The 22429-nt window shown below is 31.9% G+C and overlaps 1 protein-coding gene across 1 annotated transcript in view; it reads right to left on the bottom strand.

The window, feature by feature from the left end:
• The window catches only part of mgat5 (alpha-1,6-mannosylglycoprotein 6-beta-N-acetylglucosaminyltransferase), a 97037-nt gene that overhangs the window by 29062 nt on the left and 45546 nt on the right, over positions 1-22429 (bottom strand). Inside the window, exons 4-10 of the mRNA XM_051094355.1 lie at positions 14643-14719; positions 11467-11556; positions 7790-7861; positions 4651-4812; positions 2700-2869; positions 2484-2618; positions 249-382 (exon numbers count right to left, since the gene is read on the bottom strand). Of these exons, the coding sequence (XP_050950312.1) occupies positions 249-382; positions 2484-2618; positions 2700-2869; positions 4651-4812; positions 7790-7861; positions 11467-11556; positions 14643-14719 (840 nt within the window). The remainder of the gene's footprint in view (positions 1-248; positions 383-2483; positions 2619-2699; positions 2870-4650; positions 4813-7789; positions 7862-11466; positions 11557-14642; positions 14720-22429) is intronic.

A 22429-nucleotide genomic window follows, 5' to 3' on the forward strand; every position in this document is an offset into this window, starting at 1 on the left:
CAATCTCTGCTCTCAAACAAGCTTAATCAGAAATAAGAGCAGTTCTGCTTGAAAAGCCTCGAGTTTTATGAGAATGTCAAAGTCTGTTGGTAAACAAAAGAGCTATTCAGAGGCCGAGACGATCGGAGACGCCACCCAAAACCCCTGGAACCCCGACACGGCCCGGATAAAGTTTCCATGTCCAAAGGGTGAAATGGAAAGGTTAAACACACACAAACATACAAAAAGCCTCTGTCACGCAGACTTACGAAACATGGTGTTGAACTGCTGGGGATTCAGGTTCCACTTGCCCCACGGAGTTTTGTGACCTTTCGACTGGGCGTAGTGGGCGTGGTTAAACTCCGGCTCCGTCCCGAACGAGTCTAGGACCCTCAGCATGCACCTAAAACACACGTTCAGAGCTTGAGTGTGGGCAAAGAACAGCAGCGCACAAGCCAGTGACATAGTGCTGGTGCCTGTTTATTATTATATTTCTAAAATAAATAAATATGCTGCATAGTGTTTGTGTGGAAAATAAAAAAATATGCTTGATTGTCTTTTTTAGCTTTTTTTTTTTTTTTTTTTTTGAAGAAAGAATTGCAAAAAAAATGACATTATGCTAGTAAGAAACCAAAATAATAACCATAATCGTTTAAATCAGCATTTTTTCCATGACAAAATTTTTCACTGAAAACCTGACATTGGGTTAAAAAGTGTCACTTATGGTTTAAAAAAAATATTTTGTTAAAAATACTATAGCACAGTATTTTTCTTATTTTAATTATGAATTTGACAATCACTAATACAAGAAAAGACTTAAGTCAAAATTGAATAATAACATTACTAATAGCAATAACAATAATAATAATAATAACAACTATTATTATTATTATTACTAATTACATTATTATTATTATTAGTTTATTATTATTATAAATTTTGGGAGTTTTTTTTGTGACAATTAATAACTTTTTTTCAATAAAAACGTTACTTTTGATGGAAAAATGTGGTACTTTTGATTTTATTATTTATTCATTTTTTGTTTGTTTGTTTTTTAAATACTGAAGTAAAAAAAAAATACTATTTTTTTTTTTTTAACTTTTGAATCTTTTGTAATCAAAACATGTAATAAAAAAAATTTAAAACTGTACTACAATATTTTTCTTACTTTTCTGTGGTGAAATACCATCACTAACATAAGAAAAACAGTCAAAATGTAATAATAATATTACTAATAACAATAATAATAATAATAATAATAATAATAATAGCAATAATAATAATAATAATAATAATAATAATAATAATAATAATAATATTATTATTATTATTATTATTATTATTATTATTATGTGCATTTTGGCATTTTTTAATGACAATTAATCACATTTTTCCAACAAAAACTTTACTTTGGATGGAAAAAAAATCTGGTACTTTTGATTTTATGTTTTATTTTTCTCTTGGTAGTTTTTTTTTTTTCTGAAATAAAAAAAAAACAAAGGCTGTAATACATTTTTTTGTACTTTTGAAATTGTATAATTAAAACACAAAATACACATAATTTAATATTGTAATACATTATTTTACTTTTCTGTGGTGAAATACCATCACTAATACAAGAAACAATAAGTCAAAATTGAATATTATTATTATTAATAGAAATAATAATAATAATAATTATTATTATTATTGCTATTATATTACATTGTTATTATTATTATTATTATTATTAATAAATTATTAATTATATTATTATTATTATTATTATTTGCATTTTGGCATTTTTTAAGCACATTTTCCCAACAAAAACTACTTTCGAAACTTTTTTTTGTTGGTAGTTTTTTTTTTTTAATTGCTGAAATTAAAAAAACAAATACTACAATACATGTTTTACTTATTTTAATAATATGACTTTAGTTAAAATCAGAATTTCAGTTAGAACTTCATAATTTTTGTAGTTTTTAAAAATGACTAAAATTAAAACATAACTATGAAAAATTTCTTTTCAGCAGACGCTGATGAATCTGTACACACAGGGGTTATAAATTTGGCATCCGAAACAAGAACAATTATTGACAATTATTCTATTTTGTACTTTTTTTTTGTTAATTATTTTTGGAACAATCTGACACATTTTTATATAAAGAGGTTATAAATGTGACTGTAGTAAACTAAGACGTTTCTAACACTAGAGGAAGTTGTTCATTAGCAAACGGATTATATAAGGTCAGACGACCCTGATTACTCGATAAACCAAATCTTGGCTGGAATAACAGCTCGGATTCACAGCGGATGGGATCGACCCCAAGGAGAGTCTGAAGACGAAGATAAAATCAGGAGATCAGGTTCAGACTCATTTCAAACGGCTTATGCGCTCAATAACGCCTCAGTGTCGCGTTTCTCAACCGAGCTGAAGAAACTGTGTCAGGGAAAGGTCACGGCCACGTCCGGACGGGTGTTAACGAAATACTTCACACTAAACCACAAACGTGAGGTGGACTTACTGATAATGGACCCAGGACGGGCCCAGAGTCTTCTTGAACTGAGCCAGACCCACGATGTCTATGTAGATGAGCTCCACAATTTTATCTCCCTTTGTCGGGCAGCTGGACTTGTTGCCCATGACCTTCTTCATGATCCTGGAGAGACAGAATTGAATTAGATGGCAGTGAAAGGAACTGAATTGAGTACTGAGGACAGAGACGCGGTCAGAGACTCACTCCTTGAGCTCGGCGAGAGACGCGGAGATGCGGATGTCGTGTCCGAGCAGATACAACGTGGTGATCAGGTCACTCCACTGAACCAGCTCGCCCAGAGGACCGCCGCTGAACGCGTTCTCCGCGATCTTAAAACCAGACTCCTTCGTCAGGAGACCCAGGTGCACAAGGATCTAAAATAAAAATAAAAATAAAAATAAAAATATACAAGAAAAAAAGGGTAAATATTATTTTACGGATTTTATGTAAGACACATTTTATTGCAATAAAATATTTAAATTAACATATAAATAAAACTATTTTAATAAAAATTGTTTAAAATGTAGTTTTAGTAATTAAAAATACTTAATAAAAATATTAGTTAAAAATGTCCTCTTTTGTAAGTTGCTTTGGATAAAAGCGTCTGCTAAATGTCTTAATGCAAAATATAAAAATGTATTATTATTATTAATTATTATTGTTATTCACTATTGAGGCTCTTTTGAAAAAGCAACAGAAAATATTGTTCTAATAAATATAATGTTCTAATGAATAAATTATAATATTTAAATAAAATCACTCTAAAATTGAGTATTAATTAAATGATATTGCAATTAAATCATATTATTTATTTTTATATTAATAGTTTTAGAAAAAAAATGTAAAATTATATTTGTTATTATTTTACTAATAATATATATATTTTTTTACATTTTAACTACAAAAAAACTTTGATTATTACATTAATAAATAAAAAAAATAATGAAACATTTAATTGATGGTGTTTTGACAATCAACAGTAAATTATCTAAAATACTCTAATATAATCTATAAAAACAAAAATATATACAAAATACATACAAATTATACATATTATGTACAAAACAGTACTTTTTTTATTTTTTTTATTTTAACTTTACAATCTTTTTTTTATTACATTAATAAATAATAAAAAAAAAATAAAACTCACATTTTATTGACAGCGCTTTGACATAAGCAACGGTAAATAATCATCTAAAATATTCTAATATTATATATAAAACAAAAATATAAACAAAATATATACAAACTATATTACATATAACTTGTAATATATTAAAAACAGTAAAATAAGTAGTGATTTTTACTAGTAATTAAATAATCTTAATATTCTAATATAAAAAATATACAATATATAAAAAAAAGTGTGTGTGTATTATTTCAAATATATTAAAGACTCAATATTTTATAATATAATAAAAGCATTAAATCATTTTGACTGTATTAATAATACATAATATTAATAATACATATAAATAAATATAATATTAAATAATTTTCTATAATGCAAATGCAAATAAAAAATTAATTAAGTATTTTTATTTCATTACTTTTTTTAATATTATTCACACAAAACTCATTACGAAGCACGTTTCCTGATCAAAAAGTCTGATTTCATAAAATTTACAGATTAATATTTGCCTAAAATGGCTCACATAATTGCCAACATGTTTTTTGTCCTTAAACATCTTAAATACACCTATCTTGAGGAAGTAAACTCTAAGAGAATGTTGCATTCTGGGTGAAAGCCTGTGGGTTGCAGTATTTAAAAATCTCTGTCACGTCAGTATCTGCACGCCTCATATTCATACATTTTTATTCACATCGCTTGTTTTAGTATTAATGTGTCAAGGGACTCATACGCAGCCACATTTGTGTGGGGGATGAGTATCAGCAGAAGATTATGGGTAACCGTGACAAGCTTTAAGCTTTAAACAAGCGAGGTTATTTCAGGCTTGACATCAGGCGATCTCTAGAGAGACGCGTGTGTGCGGTTTTGGGTCCCGCTGCGCCGGCTGACTGCAGGTGAAAGAGGAAGTCAAAGATGCTTCTGGGAAAGTCTGTCTATTTGCATTCCTGTGAGTTATTCATTCGGAAAAGAAAGAACCAGCTGAACGACACGTTCGCTCAAAATTGCCGTTCCCGTATTTCTCACCTTTTTGCGCTTGTGGTTGTGGAGGTTTTGTTTGGTGGCGAGGGAGCGGACGGCGCTGACCCACGGCTCCTCCATGCGCTTGATCCGCAGCATCATCCAGCGAAACTCCTCGCGCCGCGACATCACGCGATACAGCTCGTCGAAACTCGTGCGGATCTCCGTCTGAGCCAAAATAAACACACAACAGTTTGTTTGAGTTGCAGTGAGCTTGTTGGTCTGTCACATGAAGCTTTCTCTTTCTGTTTTTTTTCTCTCTTATTAACTAAATCACATTGTGAAAAGAGAAATAGTGAAAGCTGTGGTTAAACCTCTGAAAGAGCTGCACATTCACACAGCTAAATGAGGACAGAGGACAGGTCTGAGACAAGATCGTTTTAATGATAACACACTAATCCAAACACTAGCCATAAAAGAAAACCTCTCTAAAATGCCTAAAATATATACATTTCAACATTTTGCTTTTTGCTTTATTTTATGTTTTAATGTTTAATATTTATTTAATTTTATTTTAATATTTTGTTGAGATTTATACATCATGTCGAAGCTGTCCATTGATGTATGGTTTGTTAGGAAAAAAAAAAAAAATTGAGAAAAACACCTTTAAAGTTGTTCAAATGAAGTTCTTAGCAATGCATATTATTAAACAAAAATTAAGTTTTGATATATTTACGGTAGGAAATTTACTTAATATCTTAATGATTTTTGGCATAAAAGAAAAATTGATCATTTTGACCCATACAATGTATTGCTATAAATATACCCGTGCTATTTATGACTAGTTTAATTATTTTTGATTTTAAATGTTAAACATTTATTTACTTTTATTTGAATATTTAGATGTTTTTATATATTTAGGGAAATGTTACCATATTCTAGAGGCTATTTTAAATAATTTATTTTTTTAATTAATTTATACATTTTTAACAACGTATTTGTTTTAAGAAATATTTTTAGTTGAATAAGTTTAATATTTATTTATTTCTAATATTTGGTTATTTTTATATATTTATGGAAGTTTTGTCATATTCTAGAGACTATTTTACATTACTTAGTATTTTTTAAATTTTTAACTGATATTTAATATCAACTCGTATTTACTGTATTTTTACGAATGTATTTCTAAAAAATGTTGTCATATTCAGGAAACTGACTTATTTCAATCAAAAAATCCTTATATTTTAATTATATTTTTAACACATTTTTTATTTTAATGATTAATATTTATTTTATTTTATTTTAATATTTTGTTATGTTTATCGACATGTTGTCATCTAGAGACTATTTTAAATAATGCATTTAATATTTATTTATTTATTTATTTTATTTCAATATTTAGTTTTTTTTTTTTGTTTTTTTTTGTATATTAATGGAATTGTTGTCATATTCCAGAGATTATTTAATATGTGTTTTTTATTGAATTCATTTTTAATTGATAATTGATTTGAATTTAATATTTGATTTTTGTATTCACTGTATTTTTTATGGATGTATTTATGGAAGTTTTGTCATATTCTGGTTTTGAATTTATTAATTTATTATATGTATGTTTCATTTCAATAAAAAAAAGTTTTAATTACACTTTTTAACACTTTATTTTAATATGTTTAAAATTTATTTTATTTTATTTTAATATTTTGTTATTTTTATGTGTTTATGGACATGTTGTCTTCTAAAGACTATTTTAAATAATGCATTTAATATTTATTTATTTATTTATTTTATTTCTATATTTAGTTTTTTGTATGGAATTGTTGTCATATTCCAGAGATTATTTTAAATAATTTATAATTTTTTTGTACTATGTTTTTTTAATTGAATTCATTTTAATTGATATTAGATTTGAATTTAATATTTGATTTTTGTATTCACTGTATTTTTTATGGATGTATTTATGGAAGTTTTGTCATATTCTGGAAACTATTTTGAATTTATTAATTTATGATATGTATGTTTCATTTCAATAATAAAAAAAAATAATTACACTTTTTATTAACAATTGTTTTGATTTTAAATGTTAAATATTTATTTTATTTTATTTTATTTTATTTTAATATTTTGTTATTTTTATATATTTATGGACATGCTGTCATCTAGAGACTATTTTAAATAATGCATTTAATATTTATTTATTTTATTTCAATATTTAGTTTTTTTTTTTTTTTTTTTTTTTTTTTTTTTTTGTATATTAATAGAATTGTTGTCATATTCCAGAGATTATTTTAACTAATTTATACATTTTTATTAATATGTTTTTTTTTATTTTTTTAAATTGAATTCATTTTTAATTGTTATTTGATTTTAACTTGTATTCATTGTATTTTTTATGGATGTATTTACAGAAGTTTTGTCATATTCTGGAAACTATTTTGAATTTATTAATTTATGATATATATACATATATATGATAAGTTTAATTTCAATAAAATATCTTTTTTAATTACATTTTTTAACACTTATTTTTATTTTAATATGTTAAATATTTATTTTATTTTAATACTTTGTTATTTTTATATATTTTATGGAAGTGTTGTCATATTCTAGAGACTATTTTAAATGTATTGTTTTTTAAATTATTTAATTGTTTAATTTTTTTAATCTTAATACTTATTTTTATTTTAATACATTAAATATTTGTTTATCTATCTTTATTTTAATATTTTGTTATTTTTGTATATTTATGGGAGAGATTTTATTATTTTTTATTATTATAATTTATTAATTTTTTATCTGTATTTTTTAATTATTTAATTAATTTTTAATTGATATTTGATTTTAACTTGTATTCACCATATTTTTCTGGAAACGGTTTTGAATAATTTATTAACTTATGATATGAACATTACATTACATTGTATTTTATTTTTTATTTAATTTATTTTTAATTTCATTAAAAAAAAATTTCACTAATTTATAAAATGCAATTTTTTATTTGCTTTAATTACATTTTAATTTTTGTTTCATTTTTTATAAATGTATTTATGGAAGCTTTTTTAATTTTTACAAATGTGCGCAGTTTTATTTTTATTAAAAATACATTAACTCAGTACTTTATTTACTTTTAATGAATTAATTTTACGTCATATTTTATGGACATTTTAGCACATTCTGAGGACAATTTTGTCCTTTCACACACACTGACCTGTGCATTTCTGTCGGCTTCATCAGCACTATTCTTGATCCTCCATGGCAAGCGAGGGCACCAGTTTTCAACCTAACACACGCAAAAACAGTGAGTTAGCATGCCTCAGTGCTAACAATCAGATATAAACCGGTAGACCGTGGAAACAGATCTTGTTGACATACTACATCCCATTTCTCTGGGAAGTCTTGCATGTTTACATATTAGTCAGCTCATTTAACTACCTGATCAGTTTTTAAATTACACATTGACGGCCAAAGAGAACAAGACAGTTGATATGGAAATATATGCACGTCACCATGGTGATGCTGTACGTGCAGCTCTTTCTAATGGATTTCAGATGTTCACACACACACACACACACACACTAAAATACAGTGTGGTTATTATGAAACACCCATTAATTTAACTGATTGTTCCACAGAAATTCATTTGGAAGTCATTAAGCACTCAAAATGAATTATAAGCTGCATTTTTACGATTTTGTCACATTTCACGCGTCGCATCTTTTGCGTTTTATAGAGCATCATGTGTTTACTATGGCACTGGGAGCCATTCACAAAACCAAACTTCCTGTATGCCGAAACCACACTCTGCTAATAATGTCAAGGCCATTTTAACGAGGTTTACTAGACATGATACCATATCATTTAAAAAGTCTTAAAGGTACAGTACACCCCACAACGAATTTGCTGGAAATGCACTCACCCACAGGCCATCCAAGATGTAGATGAGTTTGTTTTTCCATTCAGGTTTAGAGACATTAAGTATTGCATTTTTTCTTAAAGGGGTCATATTGCCACCTTTTGAATTTTAGTCAGTATGCGGTGTGTATGTTTGGGTATAAAAAACATCTACAAAATTACAAACCTCAAAGTTCACTTCAAAGGAAAATCTTTCGTTTTAAAAAATCCCTTTTCAAGAACTACAACAAACAGCTCCTTTGGACTACAGTGTTTGTTTTCTGGATGCTATGATGTCATAACACGGCAAATTAGAATATCATTAAAACAAATCCCGCCCACTGAAATTTGAATGGTTGGGGGGTGGGTAGGGACGAGGTGGGGATTAGCCTAACTTTAACGATGCAGCGTGGAGAGCCGCCTCTGAGACGCTTCAACGAACGGGTATAAACACTGGCGATCTAACCCAACACTACTGTAGTGTATTATTTACTCACCCTCCATGCATCCTAGATGTATATGACTTCTTTTCAGGCGAATGCAATTGGAGTTATATTAAAATTTATCCTGGCACTTCCAAGCTTTAGAACGGCATAGACGGGTGTTTCTGTTCATCAGTCCAAAACAAGTCCAATAAAGTGCATCTATCCATAATAAAGGCCTCCAGTAGCGAATTGATGCGTTTTGTGACGGGTCTCCGGTTCTCCCTACTACAGCCGGCCAGTGGGCGGGGCCAGGAGACTCATCAAGTGAACGATCTCCACCTGTTCTTCCTGCCATAAATGTTGGGGCTGTGTTGGCGTGGTGTGGCCTGCTCCCGCTTCTTGTTTTGTTTGTTTATTTAGATTTCATTATTAGTTAAACTTGCTTCTGTCGGACGTTTTGACCTCATGGTCCGACCGAAATAGTGTTTATGTTGATCAAATGTTAAATGCGACATTGTAGACGTGACATCAACTAAATCAGACAAATTGTCTGAAAGCTGAGACGCTAAAATTCCATGTTTAATTAATTCAGTTTTTACCAATAATTTAACGTTATCTTTTAGACGTTTGTCTTGGCTTACCAAATTAATTTCACAGTGGCCTGCAAGTTCTATTAGTTGATCCTTAGTGAAATTATTTAATAAGTCTTCCGACGGAGCACTAACAAATTCGTCAATTTTCGAGGTCATTTTCAAATCAAACAGAAGGCTATTAAATCTTCCAAAAATATTTGAGGAGAATAAAACTGGAATAAACAATTCCCTCTAACTAAATGTTAAAACTACCTAAACTCAACCCTAGTCTTCGTACAGTTACTTGCAGCGGGTTCTTATACACTATAAACCAGTGTTTGCAATAGCGACCGATTAACGAGTCACTATTATCAAACACGGACGTGTTCCCGAGACAACTGCTCTAACTGCTTTCACCATACAAACAAAAACTAATATGACTTCCTTCTTTCAGACAAATGCAATCGGAGTTATATTAAAATTGATCCTGGTACTCCCAAGCTTTAGAACGTCATAGATGGGTGTTTCTGTTTATCAGTCCAAAACAAGTCCAATAAAGTGCATCCACCCATAATGAAAAGTGCCTCACATGGCTCCAGAGGGGTCAATAAAGGCCTCCTGTAGCGAATCGATGCGTTTTTGTAAGAAAAATATCTATATTTAAAACGTGAGAATCACTTTAATCTAGCTTGTGCCAACTGCTTTGACAAGGGGCATGGCAGTACTGAAACACCGTCTAAGCTGTTCACCCATCACAACACATTTCATTTTCCGGAAGGCGGGCCTTCATCAAACCCGTAACTAATCGAACCATTTGTGCCAGGCTGGGAGAAATGTATTGTAATAATGTAATTTATTTGAAAAATAATGTGTTTTTCGAACCACCAAGCATGAGAGCATGCTCTAGTACACCCCCAAAACAAAATCAAGACTTTGAAAAAGAGCATAACAGGACCCCATTAACCACTAGATCCACTGCAGTGAATGGGTGCCGTCAGAATGAAAGTCCAAACAGCTGATAAAAACATCACAATAATCCACAAGTAATCCACACCACTCCAGTCCATCAATTAACATCCTTAAAAGCAGAAAGCTTTGTAAATTCTGTAAATTCACGAAGCAAATATTTGCACTGCGCTACTCCACTGCAATATCGTGCAAATAAAATAATGTAAAAAACAAAATTTCTGATGCAACAGGATGACAACAGCTTGCATGACAACGCATCATGCGAATTTTCTGTTTGACTTGAAATTTTTGAACTTGCGTGAATTGAGGCACTATAGAGTGATTGTGTGTTTCCGGCAATCGCGTTTCCTGGTGCAAATTTGCATGCATTTGCATTTTTCCACTGACTTGGTATGTAATCTACTTGCGCAAATAAATTTTCTTTATAATCCTTACATTTATAATATTTGTTTTGAACTTTTTTTGCTTGCAAACTGTGCTTGATCTGTGCATATTTCTCTCCTGATTCAGACGAGATGTCTTTTTCTCTGGGGAAAGCAATATTATGGACAGAGGATTCGTATTGCAGTAACAGTTTGAAGTTAAAAACGACTTAATGTTAGTTGGTGCCGATAGCCTTGTGGGTAGTGCGCCAACATGCAGCACAGTTGCACTACGGGCGTCCCGAGTTCGAATCCCATCTCGAGGACCTTTCCCGATCCCGCCCCCTTCTCTCTCTCCCACTTCGCTTTCTGTCCTGTATGATCTGTCCTGATCACAATGAAGGCAAAAAAGCCAAAAAAAAGTCTTAATGTTGGATTTTGTTGGATTATTGTGTTTTTATAAACTGCTTGAACTCTCATTCTGACGGCACCCATTCACTGATCTTAGAAGCAAAGCATCCACTGGTGAGCAAGTGATGCTAAATTTCTGATGAAGAAACAAACTCATCTACATCTTGGATAGCCTGAGTGAGAGTACATTTTCAGTAAATTTTCATTTTTGGATGAACTATTCTTTTAAAGCACCTTTTTTTGGTCATGTCTTACCTCACTCAGATAAATGAAGAACGAACAGGTGGATCCGTCCACTCCATAGTTGCCGTAGCAGGGGTCCGAACGCCACATGTCCTTCATCCACTGTAGATGAAGAAACAAAAGTCATGTTGGTTTATATCAGATAAGTAAAAAAGTAACGATACAAACAAACCTCAGTGTTTTTGTGAAACTACCAAGTATATAAAATCCACAGCTGATCTGATAAGCAGTTGTGCAGGAAGTTGTCTGTCAAGTTTGCAGTTTTATTTCCTGTCAAAGTTTTGCCAGGATATTTTGAACTTCTAAGATCAGCGTAACCTTCAGAAAAATAAAACATTGGTTTCCTCTTCCTGTATCCAATTTCTTCTCACAGTGAGACTCTCTCTAGGACGGAGAGGGATTTATTGATCGCAGCGTGTGGTTCAGATCACACTTATCGATCGGTTTCTGAGAAAGATGCCGTCCGTGCGTTTTTAATGAGTCAGCACTTGATGAGAAAATCTCTGATTCATATAAAGATGATACATTAGAAAACGTTGAAAATGAAGAACCAAATGGATCAAATTAATTACAGAAAGTTGATTGAACAAAAGGTAAATGATTTGCAAGGTAAGGGCATAATTTATTAATTTACTATTAATTCATTAATTTTGTATTTTTTATTTTATTTAAATTTATTTTTAATTTACATGGATGTATTAATGGAAAGGGATCATTTTATCCTAAACTCTTTCTCTCTCTCTAATTTTATTTATTTATTTTTTGAAAACTGTTTCGGTGCATACATAGCCAAACATTTGGATAAAACTTGACACGTTGACCTTCAAACTAATCCTTTAAAAGCCCAATTTTAAATCACAGCCTCTTCTGCTAGATTTTTCTCGTTAGTGCTTTGGTTTAACGGATAAACAAAACAGTTCTGAGACGTTTTAAGCCTCCAGGCTAAAGTCAAACAACTCAGTCAGGCTGTTCTCGCTGTTACTGTTGTCACATTTTGGTTTTAATTCTGTGTGATTTTAAGGGGATTTCCATATCGCAGGAATTTCCATGAGCTCTACACGAAAGGACCCGTGATTATTGAGACGAGGCCAAGCTCGGGTCTGATCTGACTGAAAAGGCCGACCCGCTTCGGTGTGTTCTGCTTGATGTTAAATCCCAGGTAATATGCCCCGTCTGGCCGCTACATCAACGTGCTGTGAAAACTCAGAGGGACTCGTTCTGAGTATCAGGTGAGGTCATTAAGAAAAGTGGTGTACCAGGAAGGAAAAAGCATTACCACATGGTAAAACTCAAACTCTGAATTCTTTAAAGGATTTGAAAAATCTGAAACTTCTGAGGCCTCGTGACAAAACACCCCAGCCACGTGAACGCAAAAGACTAAGTATTAGAAATATTAAGAGATGTATTAAAAATGTATGTGTATATATATATGTGTGTGTATATATATATATATATATATATATATATATATACACACATATATATATTTATATATATATATATATATATAAAAAATCACATTTATTGTATTTTATTTTGTTAGCAATTTATTAATAATTTTAAGTATATTATTTTGTTTTTCATTTTATTAACAAATATTAATTAATAAAGTTGTTTTTTATTTATAAACATACAAAATAATACACAATGCACATAATTATTTCATTTATTATTAATATTAATTATCCCATTATTTTATTTTATACACACACACGTGTACGTATGTAAAATTATATTATTATTAAAATTATTATTTTGTTATTTTTATTTTATTAATATAAAAATACATTTGTATTCATAATTATATTCATATATATATTTTTTTTAAAAATATAATTTTCATATAAATATATATTTAAAAAAAAAAAAAAAAAAAATATATATATATATATATATATATATATATATATATATATATATTAAGCACTGTTATATTATTATTATTTTATTTTGTTTATTTTAAGTTTATCAGTATAATAAACATCTTAATGTAGAAAACAATTATAAATCTAAACTATATCAAATTGTGCATAAAGACTTTGAGAAAATGGGTTTTAATTTTTTAATTTTTGTTTATTTTGTTTATATATATATATATATATATATATAATACTCTAATTTGTTATTTAATTTAGCAATAAGTTTTATTATTATATATAAAATTTTATTATATATTATTATATAATATAAAAGTATTGTATTTTGTTATTTTTTTAATTATTAGTTATTATTAGTTATTTATTTTTAGTTAAGTATTATTATATTATTATTTTATTTTGTTATTATTTTATATTTTATATTTTATTTCATAAAGTAAAATTCATAAAGTAAAACTCATTTTAAAGCATAAATTAAATCTCAAAGTAGACAAGAATAATAAATCTAAACTATATCAAATTGTGCACAAAGGTTTGTTTGAAAAAATGTTTTAAATTAAAAGATACATTTATTAGTTATATTTATGTATAATAAAGATATATATTATATATTTTTTTACAAATAATAATAATAATAATAATAATAAAAAAATTATAAAATTATAATCTCCAGCCTGGCAACAACATAAATTACTTTTACTGTGCAAATGTATTAATAATAATAATATTAATAATTTATTATAATAAATACATTATTAATTAACCATAAAAATAAAGTAAAAAATAATTATAAACTTAAGCTACATTAACATTTATGGTGAAAAAGCGTTTTTACATTAAAATATACATTTATTATTTATATTTATATATCAAATAGATCATCTATTATCAGAATTTATTATATTAGAGTTTTTATTCTGCTATTTTAGCGACTTTTAGCAAACCACATTTTTATTATTGTCCTCCTAATCATTATTTTCCTTTCTATCTTTTCCCAAAGCTTATAATTCTTACCAGCTTTAGTAACAACACAAGCACTCTGCTCATAAATAACGCAAAAGCCATTAAAAGCTTTCAAATGTGTCTCAAAACAATCGATATCTCTCTGTCTGTAACGGGGAACGTCCCGCAGAGAGTCTTTAATTCAAAAAATCTATCTGCCGGGATTCGGGATGGAAATGGTTTCTAAATAAAGTCCAACAGATGAGAAGCCGTCACAGGACAGCGACAGCCCAAAGTAATTACAGAGTGACTCAGATCGAGAAGCTTTCCTCAGAGAGCTGGATCAGAGAGTGGGAAAGAAACGCTCACCTTCAACTTCCCTTCACAATGCGGAAACCCGTCAAGCGAGGGGAGTTCGCATTTCTCCTGCGCTCCGTTCAGCAAGTCTACACACACACAGAAAGAAAGAAACAGAGAAAAGAACATAATTAGCACGCAACAGTGCCAAAACGCATTTCACAGCTGAAAATCAACAAGACTGTTTGGCACACAAGCATCAGCCTGGAAGATCAATAACGTCCAATTATCACACAATGCACTCTCAAATTAACTTGTTAACACAATATTAGGTGCACAAGCCACATTCGAACAGTCTCTAATAACTTATGTTGCTTCATTTGAACTGATAAAATACATCTAAAGGATGTAGAAAACTAACATATACCTATGTTTAACCCATGGCAAGCTAAATGTTAACCAAGTTGTTTTGAGACAGAACAATTTTGTTTGCAATTTGTGAGTAAAGTCATTTCTATGCAAATTTTCTCAAGTAAACAAATGCATGGGAGATGTATGTAAAAGTTAGATTCATAAATGATTTGCACTTTTGAACTTCATACAAACTTTATTCAAATTTAGTCAGGCCCTGTTTCATGAGAACGGCAGGATGTGCAAACAAAATTGGACTTGAAATTTCAAATACTATTGTTTGCTATTTAAAATCATAAACATTTCGTACATTCAGTCATAACTTAATGCTAAATTTCAACCGTAGAGTCCAAATAAACACACAATATACCTAAAATGAATTTTTAAAAGCAATTACGTTCTGATTGGCTTAAAACATGTTTAAGATAAGTAGCTCTTCTTTATTTTTTTGAACTTATATGAACCCTTCAAGAACTGTATTCATCCAGAGTGAGGAAAAGAGCTCAGAAAATCACTCTGGACCCCTCACATCCAAGTCATCATCTCTTTGAACTTTTACTATCTGGCTGGCGCTGCAGAGCCCCAAACACCAGGACAACCAGGCACAAGAACAGTTTCTTCCCCCAGGCAATTCTCCTTATGAACAGTTAAATGTTCCCCCCAACTGTGCAATATAATGTGCAATAACTTTTTATTTATTAGTTACCACCCCCATCATAGCACATCCCTGCATCTCTACCTCTTTCTATTCTATTCTGTCATCTATAGCACAACTGTACATACCACTTATTTATTTATTTTTAAATTTATTTTTCTAATTTTTGTCAATTTATGTTTACACATGTGTATTTATTCTCATCTTATGTTTATTGTCTGTATGTTGTTGTTGTCTCTGTGCACTGGAAGCTAATGACACTAAAACAAATTCCTAGTATGCGCAAGCATACTTGGCAATAAAAGCTCTTTCTGATTCTCATTCTTAACAATAAACTTGTCACTGTAAAAAAAAAAAAGTTTAGTAAACTTAGATATTTGAGTTGATCCAACCTAAAATTTCAAGGCTGCTGGGTAACAAACCAAATTGTTTGTTTAGTCAACTCAAATATCTAAGTTGTCACTTAGTACAACTTAATATTTCAAGTTGACTAAACTTATTTGAGTTGAGCTTAAAATGTTAAGGCAGCAGGGTAACAAATTATTTTAAGTTGACTCAACAAATTGTGTTTTTTTTTTTTTTACAGTGTAGTACAAAACTTCTCTTCTGACTGAAGACAATCACAACCCAAAATCAACAAGCCCTTTCGGCACATGGGCACTCGGCCGGAAAAAGAGATCAATAATGCCGTTAACACGGCAAATTAACACAGCATGAAATTAACACAAATGCCAAACACCTACATCTTGCCAAGTGCATTCAAATGGTCTTCAAAGATATTCTGTTGTCTGCTTTGCATTGCAGAAGAAAAAAGAACAGTGGAAGCAAACAAATCTTATTTCAAGTGATAGTTCAACCAAAAATTAAAAATTGATATTTTTGGGTGAACTATCCCTCTAAGCCGTGAAAAACTTGGCAACTTTGCTTGTGTATAATACATAATAATGCATTAATGTTTTGAGGAAAAAAATCTACTATTACAATATTCACAACTACAATATCTTTGTTAGAAATACTTTACTGGTTGGAAAAAGCACACTTTATGTAACAACAAAGAGTTGCTAAAATGAAAATAAAAAAAAAATAAATAAAATGAAGAAAAAAAAAAATGAATATCTAAATGTATTTAAAAATGTCTAAATGTTGATAACTAACAGCGTAAATATGTAATAAAAGATGTTAAAAACGCAATTAAAGACGTAAAGAAAGTAATAAAGCAAAGAATTTTGTAGTCAAAGTTACTTTTTCAAAATTTTTAATTTATTTAAAATAAGTTGCTGTTTGTAAAGTTCAAAACAGTGCCAGACAGGAACAAAATTGTAAACTTTAGTGTTCTCGTAAGTTTTCTACGTTTTGTGCCATTTGAACATCTAAAGGCCCAAGAACGAATAACTATAAAGTAGTTTGATTGCGATTAATTTGTTTGTTTTTTTAATTGATTGACAGCACTACTATAAAGATAGCTATATTAGCGTCCGCACCAGCGTGCCTGCCGCTTTAAATTCTCGAGCTCGTTATAGCAGGATTGATTCTGATTGGGTGTCAATGTTTTGATCGCTCATCAGCTGGAAAAAAATCGTTCTGAAAGTGATTCCAATGATATCGTTTCTCTGTGCCTTTATCGTTATAGCTGTGATGTGGACTCTCCTATTCTTATAGATTTTTAGAATTATATCTTTATCCTTATCTTATAAGTTTCCTAAGTTTCACGTTTTTTGAACATCTAAAGGCCCAAGAATAACTATAAAATAGTGCAATTAATTAAAAAAAAGTGCAATTATTATTTTTGAATCAATTGACAGCACTACTATAAAGATAACTATATTAGCGTCCACACCAGCTTTACATTTTCAAACTCGTTATAGCAGGATTGATTCTGATTGGGTGTCAATGTTTTAAAAAAAAAAATCGTTCTGAAAGTGATTCCAAGTATATCGCTTTTCTGGGCATTTATCGTTATATTAATAAATTGACAGCACTACTATAAAGATAGCTATATTAGGCCCCACACTTGCAGACTGATTGATTTGTCAATGTTTTTATCGTTCAAAAAAAAAAACGTTTTTAGAAATACTTTTATTGTTATCTTTACAGTTATCATCCTTAGTGTGAACAGGCCTTTTTGTTTGACACTTCTACAACCTTTACTGCTCCAAGACAGATTCAAAAACGCATTTCATGACTATTTTGTGCTTTCGAAAAGAACTGGAATTCAAGCTGTTGTTAACAATAATATATCTAACAATCTTTTGTTTATCTAGAATCTTCACTGTTCGCACACAGCATTATTTTACACATTATACAAACTATTTACATTAAAACGTGTTGGAACGGCAAAGAAAATGATGACGCAGCTTTATACTTTGAACTTTAACTTCTGACTGGTTTTTGGGGCAAACAAACACAAACTAACCTCGCTTTTTCCTTTCTCTCTAACACTGTTTCTGTCGAGCCATCAAATTCCACAATCTCCTTCCTTCTGTGGAACTACTGATATGGATTTAGTCAACACATGTCATGAAAGAGCCTTGGACCACGAATGTACTATTTGCAGAATCAAAAGAAATTAATCTTTGGGGACACGAAGTAGGCACACCTAATCTACTGCGCAAGCAAATGTGTCTCTTCCGACACAAACCCACACCCACATTCTGTAGACGAACCCTGATCCGAGTGCTGCGTTTTACACTTTCATGGGCGCTTTTATCTCAGGCGATTTACAGTAGTCGCTCGGGTGTTCCCGAGAGTAAATAGCTTTGCTCAAGGGCACAATGGAGATAAGCAATCTCAGTGACTCAAGTTACCGAGTTTAAAAAACCAAGCGATGTAGAATATCAAGAGCAAGGCTGACACAAGTATATGACATCATCCTGCGGAGATGTCATTTGTCAGGTGTATGTGTAAGGGTCTTATACATAATGATCTTTTAGGTTAAAACAGCTATTTGTTTCAGTGAATTTAACTGCTATATAAGAGGTTAAAGTTCGGTTAGATCATAAAACCAACTTGTTTAATTTGGCTGGAAGTCATAGGCTTCCAGTGTTCGACTTGACATCTAAAGATTAAATGCGCCGCCTGACGTTTTTGCTACTGATCATCTTCTCCCGTCTGTATTAGCTATAAAATCCCTGAAGGGATTAACCGGATCCACAGACTGGGATGTCAAGAGCAGATTCTTAGAGCTTGCAGCTCAATCAAAAGCCATTGTTTTCAAAGGAAATGGGCCGAAACAGAGCAGAGACAAGAGGGGAGAGGAGTCTAGACGAGATGAGACAAAATGAGCGAAAACAAGATGAGGAGAGTGTAAACGAGATGAGGGGGAACGAAGATGTGGGGAAATTAGAGAAGAGAACAGGAGACAAGGTTGGATGAGACAATTTGAAGGAGGGGAGTGAAGAAGTAGGGAGGCAAGATGTCACTAGATGAGACAAAAGACGAGAAGAGCTGAGACGAGAAAAGGAGAGAAGAGGAAGTCAAGTGAGATGAGACTAATCGAAACGAAGAGAGAAAAGAGGAACTATGGTAAAGTTGAAGTGAGGTGAACCCTGGTTCACCTCACCTCATGAAAGGTGAAAGGAAAATGAAAGGAAAAGACACTAGATGAGATGAGATGAGACGAGACGAAAGAAGAGAAGAGGAACTCAGGTGAGCTGAATGTGAGATGAGATGAGAGGAAAGGAATCAAGGTAAAGTGAGGTGAGACACAATGAAAGGTAAAGACACTAGATGAGACAAGATAAAAAGAGCTAAGACGAGACAGGAGAGAAGTGGAACTCAGGTGAGATGAGACAAGACGAGATGAAAGAAGAGAAGAGGAACTCAGGTGAGCTGAATGTGAGATGAGATGAAAGGAAAGGAAACAAGTTAAGGTAAGATGAGACACGATGAAAGGTAAAGACACTAGATGAGACAAGCCGAGAAGAGCTAAGACGAGACAGGAGAGAAGAGAAACTCAGGTGAGATGAGATGAGATGAGATGAGATGAAAGAAGAGAAGAGGAACTCAGGTGAGCTGAATGTGAGATGAGATGAGAGGAAAGGAATCAAGGTAAAGTGAGGTGAGACACGATGAAAGGTTAAGACACTTGATGAGACAAGATAAAAAGAGCTAAGACGAGACAGGAGAGAAGTGGAAATCAGGTGAGATGAGACAAGACGAGATGAAAGAAGAGAACAGGAACCCAGGTGAGCTGAATGTGAGATGAGATGAGAGGAAAGGAAACAAGGTAAGGTGAGATGAGACACGATGAAAGGTAAAGACACTAGATGAGACAAGCCGAGAAGAGCTAAGACGAGACAGGAGAGAAGAGAAACTCAGGTGAGATGAGACGAGATGAGATGAGATGAAAGGAGGGAAGAGGAACTCAGGAAAGATGCACTTAGGGGAGGTGAACCCAGGTGAGATGAGGTGAGATGAAAAATAATGAAAGGAAGACACTAGATGTGATGAGAAGAAAGAAGAGAAGAGTAACTAAAGTAAGGCGAGATGAGACAAGACAAGATGAAAGGAGAAAAGAAAAACTCAGGTGAGGTGAATGTGAGACGAGATATGAGAGGAAACAAGGTAGGGTGAGATGAGACAGGATGAAAGATGAAGAAACTAGATGAGACAACACAAGAACAGCTAAGACACAGGAGAGAAGAACAACTCAGGTAAGATGAGATGAGACGAAAGTAGAGAAGACAAACTAAGGTAAGGTGCATTGAGGTGAGATGACCCCAGGTGAGATGAGATACAGTGAAAGGAAAAGACATTAAATATCATGAGACGAGATGAGACAAGACGTGATGAAAAGAGAGGAGAGGATCTCAGGTGAGGCGAGATGAGATGAACCCAGGTGAGATCAGAGATAACGAAAAGAAAAGACACTAGATGAGACGAGACGAGATGAGAATAGAGGAACTGAGTGAATGAGGTGAACTGAGGTGAGGTGAGATGAGATGAGACAATGAAAAGAAAAGACAATAGATGAGACTAGATGAGCTGAGACAAGACGAAAGGAGAGATGAGATGAGACACAATGAGGAAAACAGATGAGATAAGACAAGATGAGCTCAGCTGAGATGAGACGAAAAGACAGAAGAACTACTCAGGTGAGATGACATGAGTGGAGGATGAGACTAAAAGAGGGGAAACAATATAAGACAAAAGCAGAGAAGAGGAAAGAGAAGACAAGACAAGATTAGATGAGAGGAGACAAGTGAAGATGAATCAAAAGGTGAGATGAGGTGAGAGAAGAGAAAACAATCTATAGCTAGATGTGATAAATGAAAGAAGAGGAGACAAGATGAGACAAGAAGATAAGACTGGAAAAAAGAAAACAAGACAAAAGGAAAAAAGAGTTGAAGAGACAAGTGGAGAGGAAACAAAATGAGAAGAGATGCAGGGAGGGGAGACGAGGACACAAACTACAGTAATGTAAGGGTGTTAGCCATGTGATTTCAAATGATTTGATTTGCAAAGGCTGTATCATCTTTCTGTGCTCTCTCTCTCTTTCTCTCTCTCCCCTAAAGCAGTAAGACATGACGGCGCTGTAGAACAATGGCTGGCCGCAACCTAAATAGAACAGAACACATTAAGAGCACATCCTGTAAATGAAACAAACACCCCGCCGAGGGAACAGCAAACAGTAAAGGATGTACGCTTCATTCACAAATCCACTTTGCTTAAGGTCACACACTTACAAAGAATTTAGACCATTTTGAAAGTCACATGACTAACAGCACAAGAATCGCGGGGGAGAAATAACAGAAATGACTCAGGGAAGTACATCAGACTAACCAAAATAGCCCGAAAGACAGAAAATGAAGAATGACCGTAAAGCGAATACAAGAGCGAGCTGTGAAATTCACCTCTGTTCAGCTGGATGTCATGTCATGAACGCTTTAACTCAATCAGCTGGTTGGGTGTGTTTAACATACAAACGCAATTTAGAGTGAAATTAGAGCTTAATTGGACTTAATTAGACATGAACACACAAACAAACCCTAATCTGTTTCACACACACACTGGACACACTCGTCTACCGCAGAGAGATTGTTTTGAAGATGGAATTGGAGAGGCCCAAATCATACTACATTGAAAAAAAAAACGCACCCCAAACATGGACGGCATACATTTTCAGGCTAATGTTACCCACAATCCTTTGCACTACTTAAGAGTAGACTGTCCGTGATGTTTTCTATTGACTTTTTCTTCTAAGGCAAAATGATACAAGAAAAGATTAGATTAGACAAAAGGCTCATGCAATGCATTATGGGATGCCCCATGACATCACCAGTACTGATACTAGCTTAACCTGATTTAAAATTAGCAGGATATCCATGCTAAATAGTATGTGATATTGGAAACTGTATGTTGCAAAACAGCACACCAAACTTACATAATGGCATACTGTTTCTAATTGTCAAAGTGTGCATACATTTGTGCACCTTAGTATTAATATTAACCCAATCCCTTTAGCACTACTTAAGTAGACTAGTATGCAAAGTTTAACGCAACCTGTTCAAGAAACATACCAGGAATCGTATGGATTTTTTTTTTAAGTTGGTATAAGTTTCTAAACTTTAGGCAGATATTACCCACAATCCCTCCAGTGATAAAAAAAAAAGTTGTTTTTTTAGAGAAAACTCTTCTGTTAAAGTAACATACTAGGAATCCAATGGATTTTTGAAGTGTTGTGTACTTCAGGGTAATATTACCCACAACCCTTTTGGCGCTACTAAAGTGGACTAGTTTACGAAGTTTTAAACGTGACCTGTTCAAGAAACATGCCAGGAATCCAATGGATTTT

The sequence above is a fragment of the Labeo rohita genome, chromosome 22 (genome assembly GCF_022985175.1).
Source record: "Labeo rohita strain BAU-BD-2019 chromosome 22, IGBB_LRoh.1.0, whole genome shotgun sequence".
NCBI classification, from domain to species: domain Eukaryota; kingdom Metazoa; phylum Chordata; class Actinopteri; order Cypriniformes; family Cyprinidae; genus Labeo; species Labeo rohita.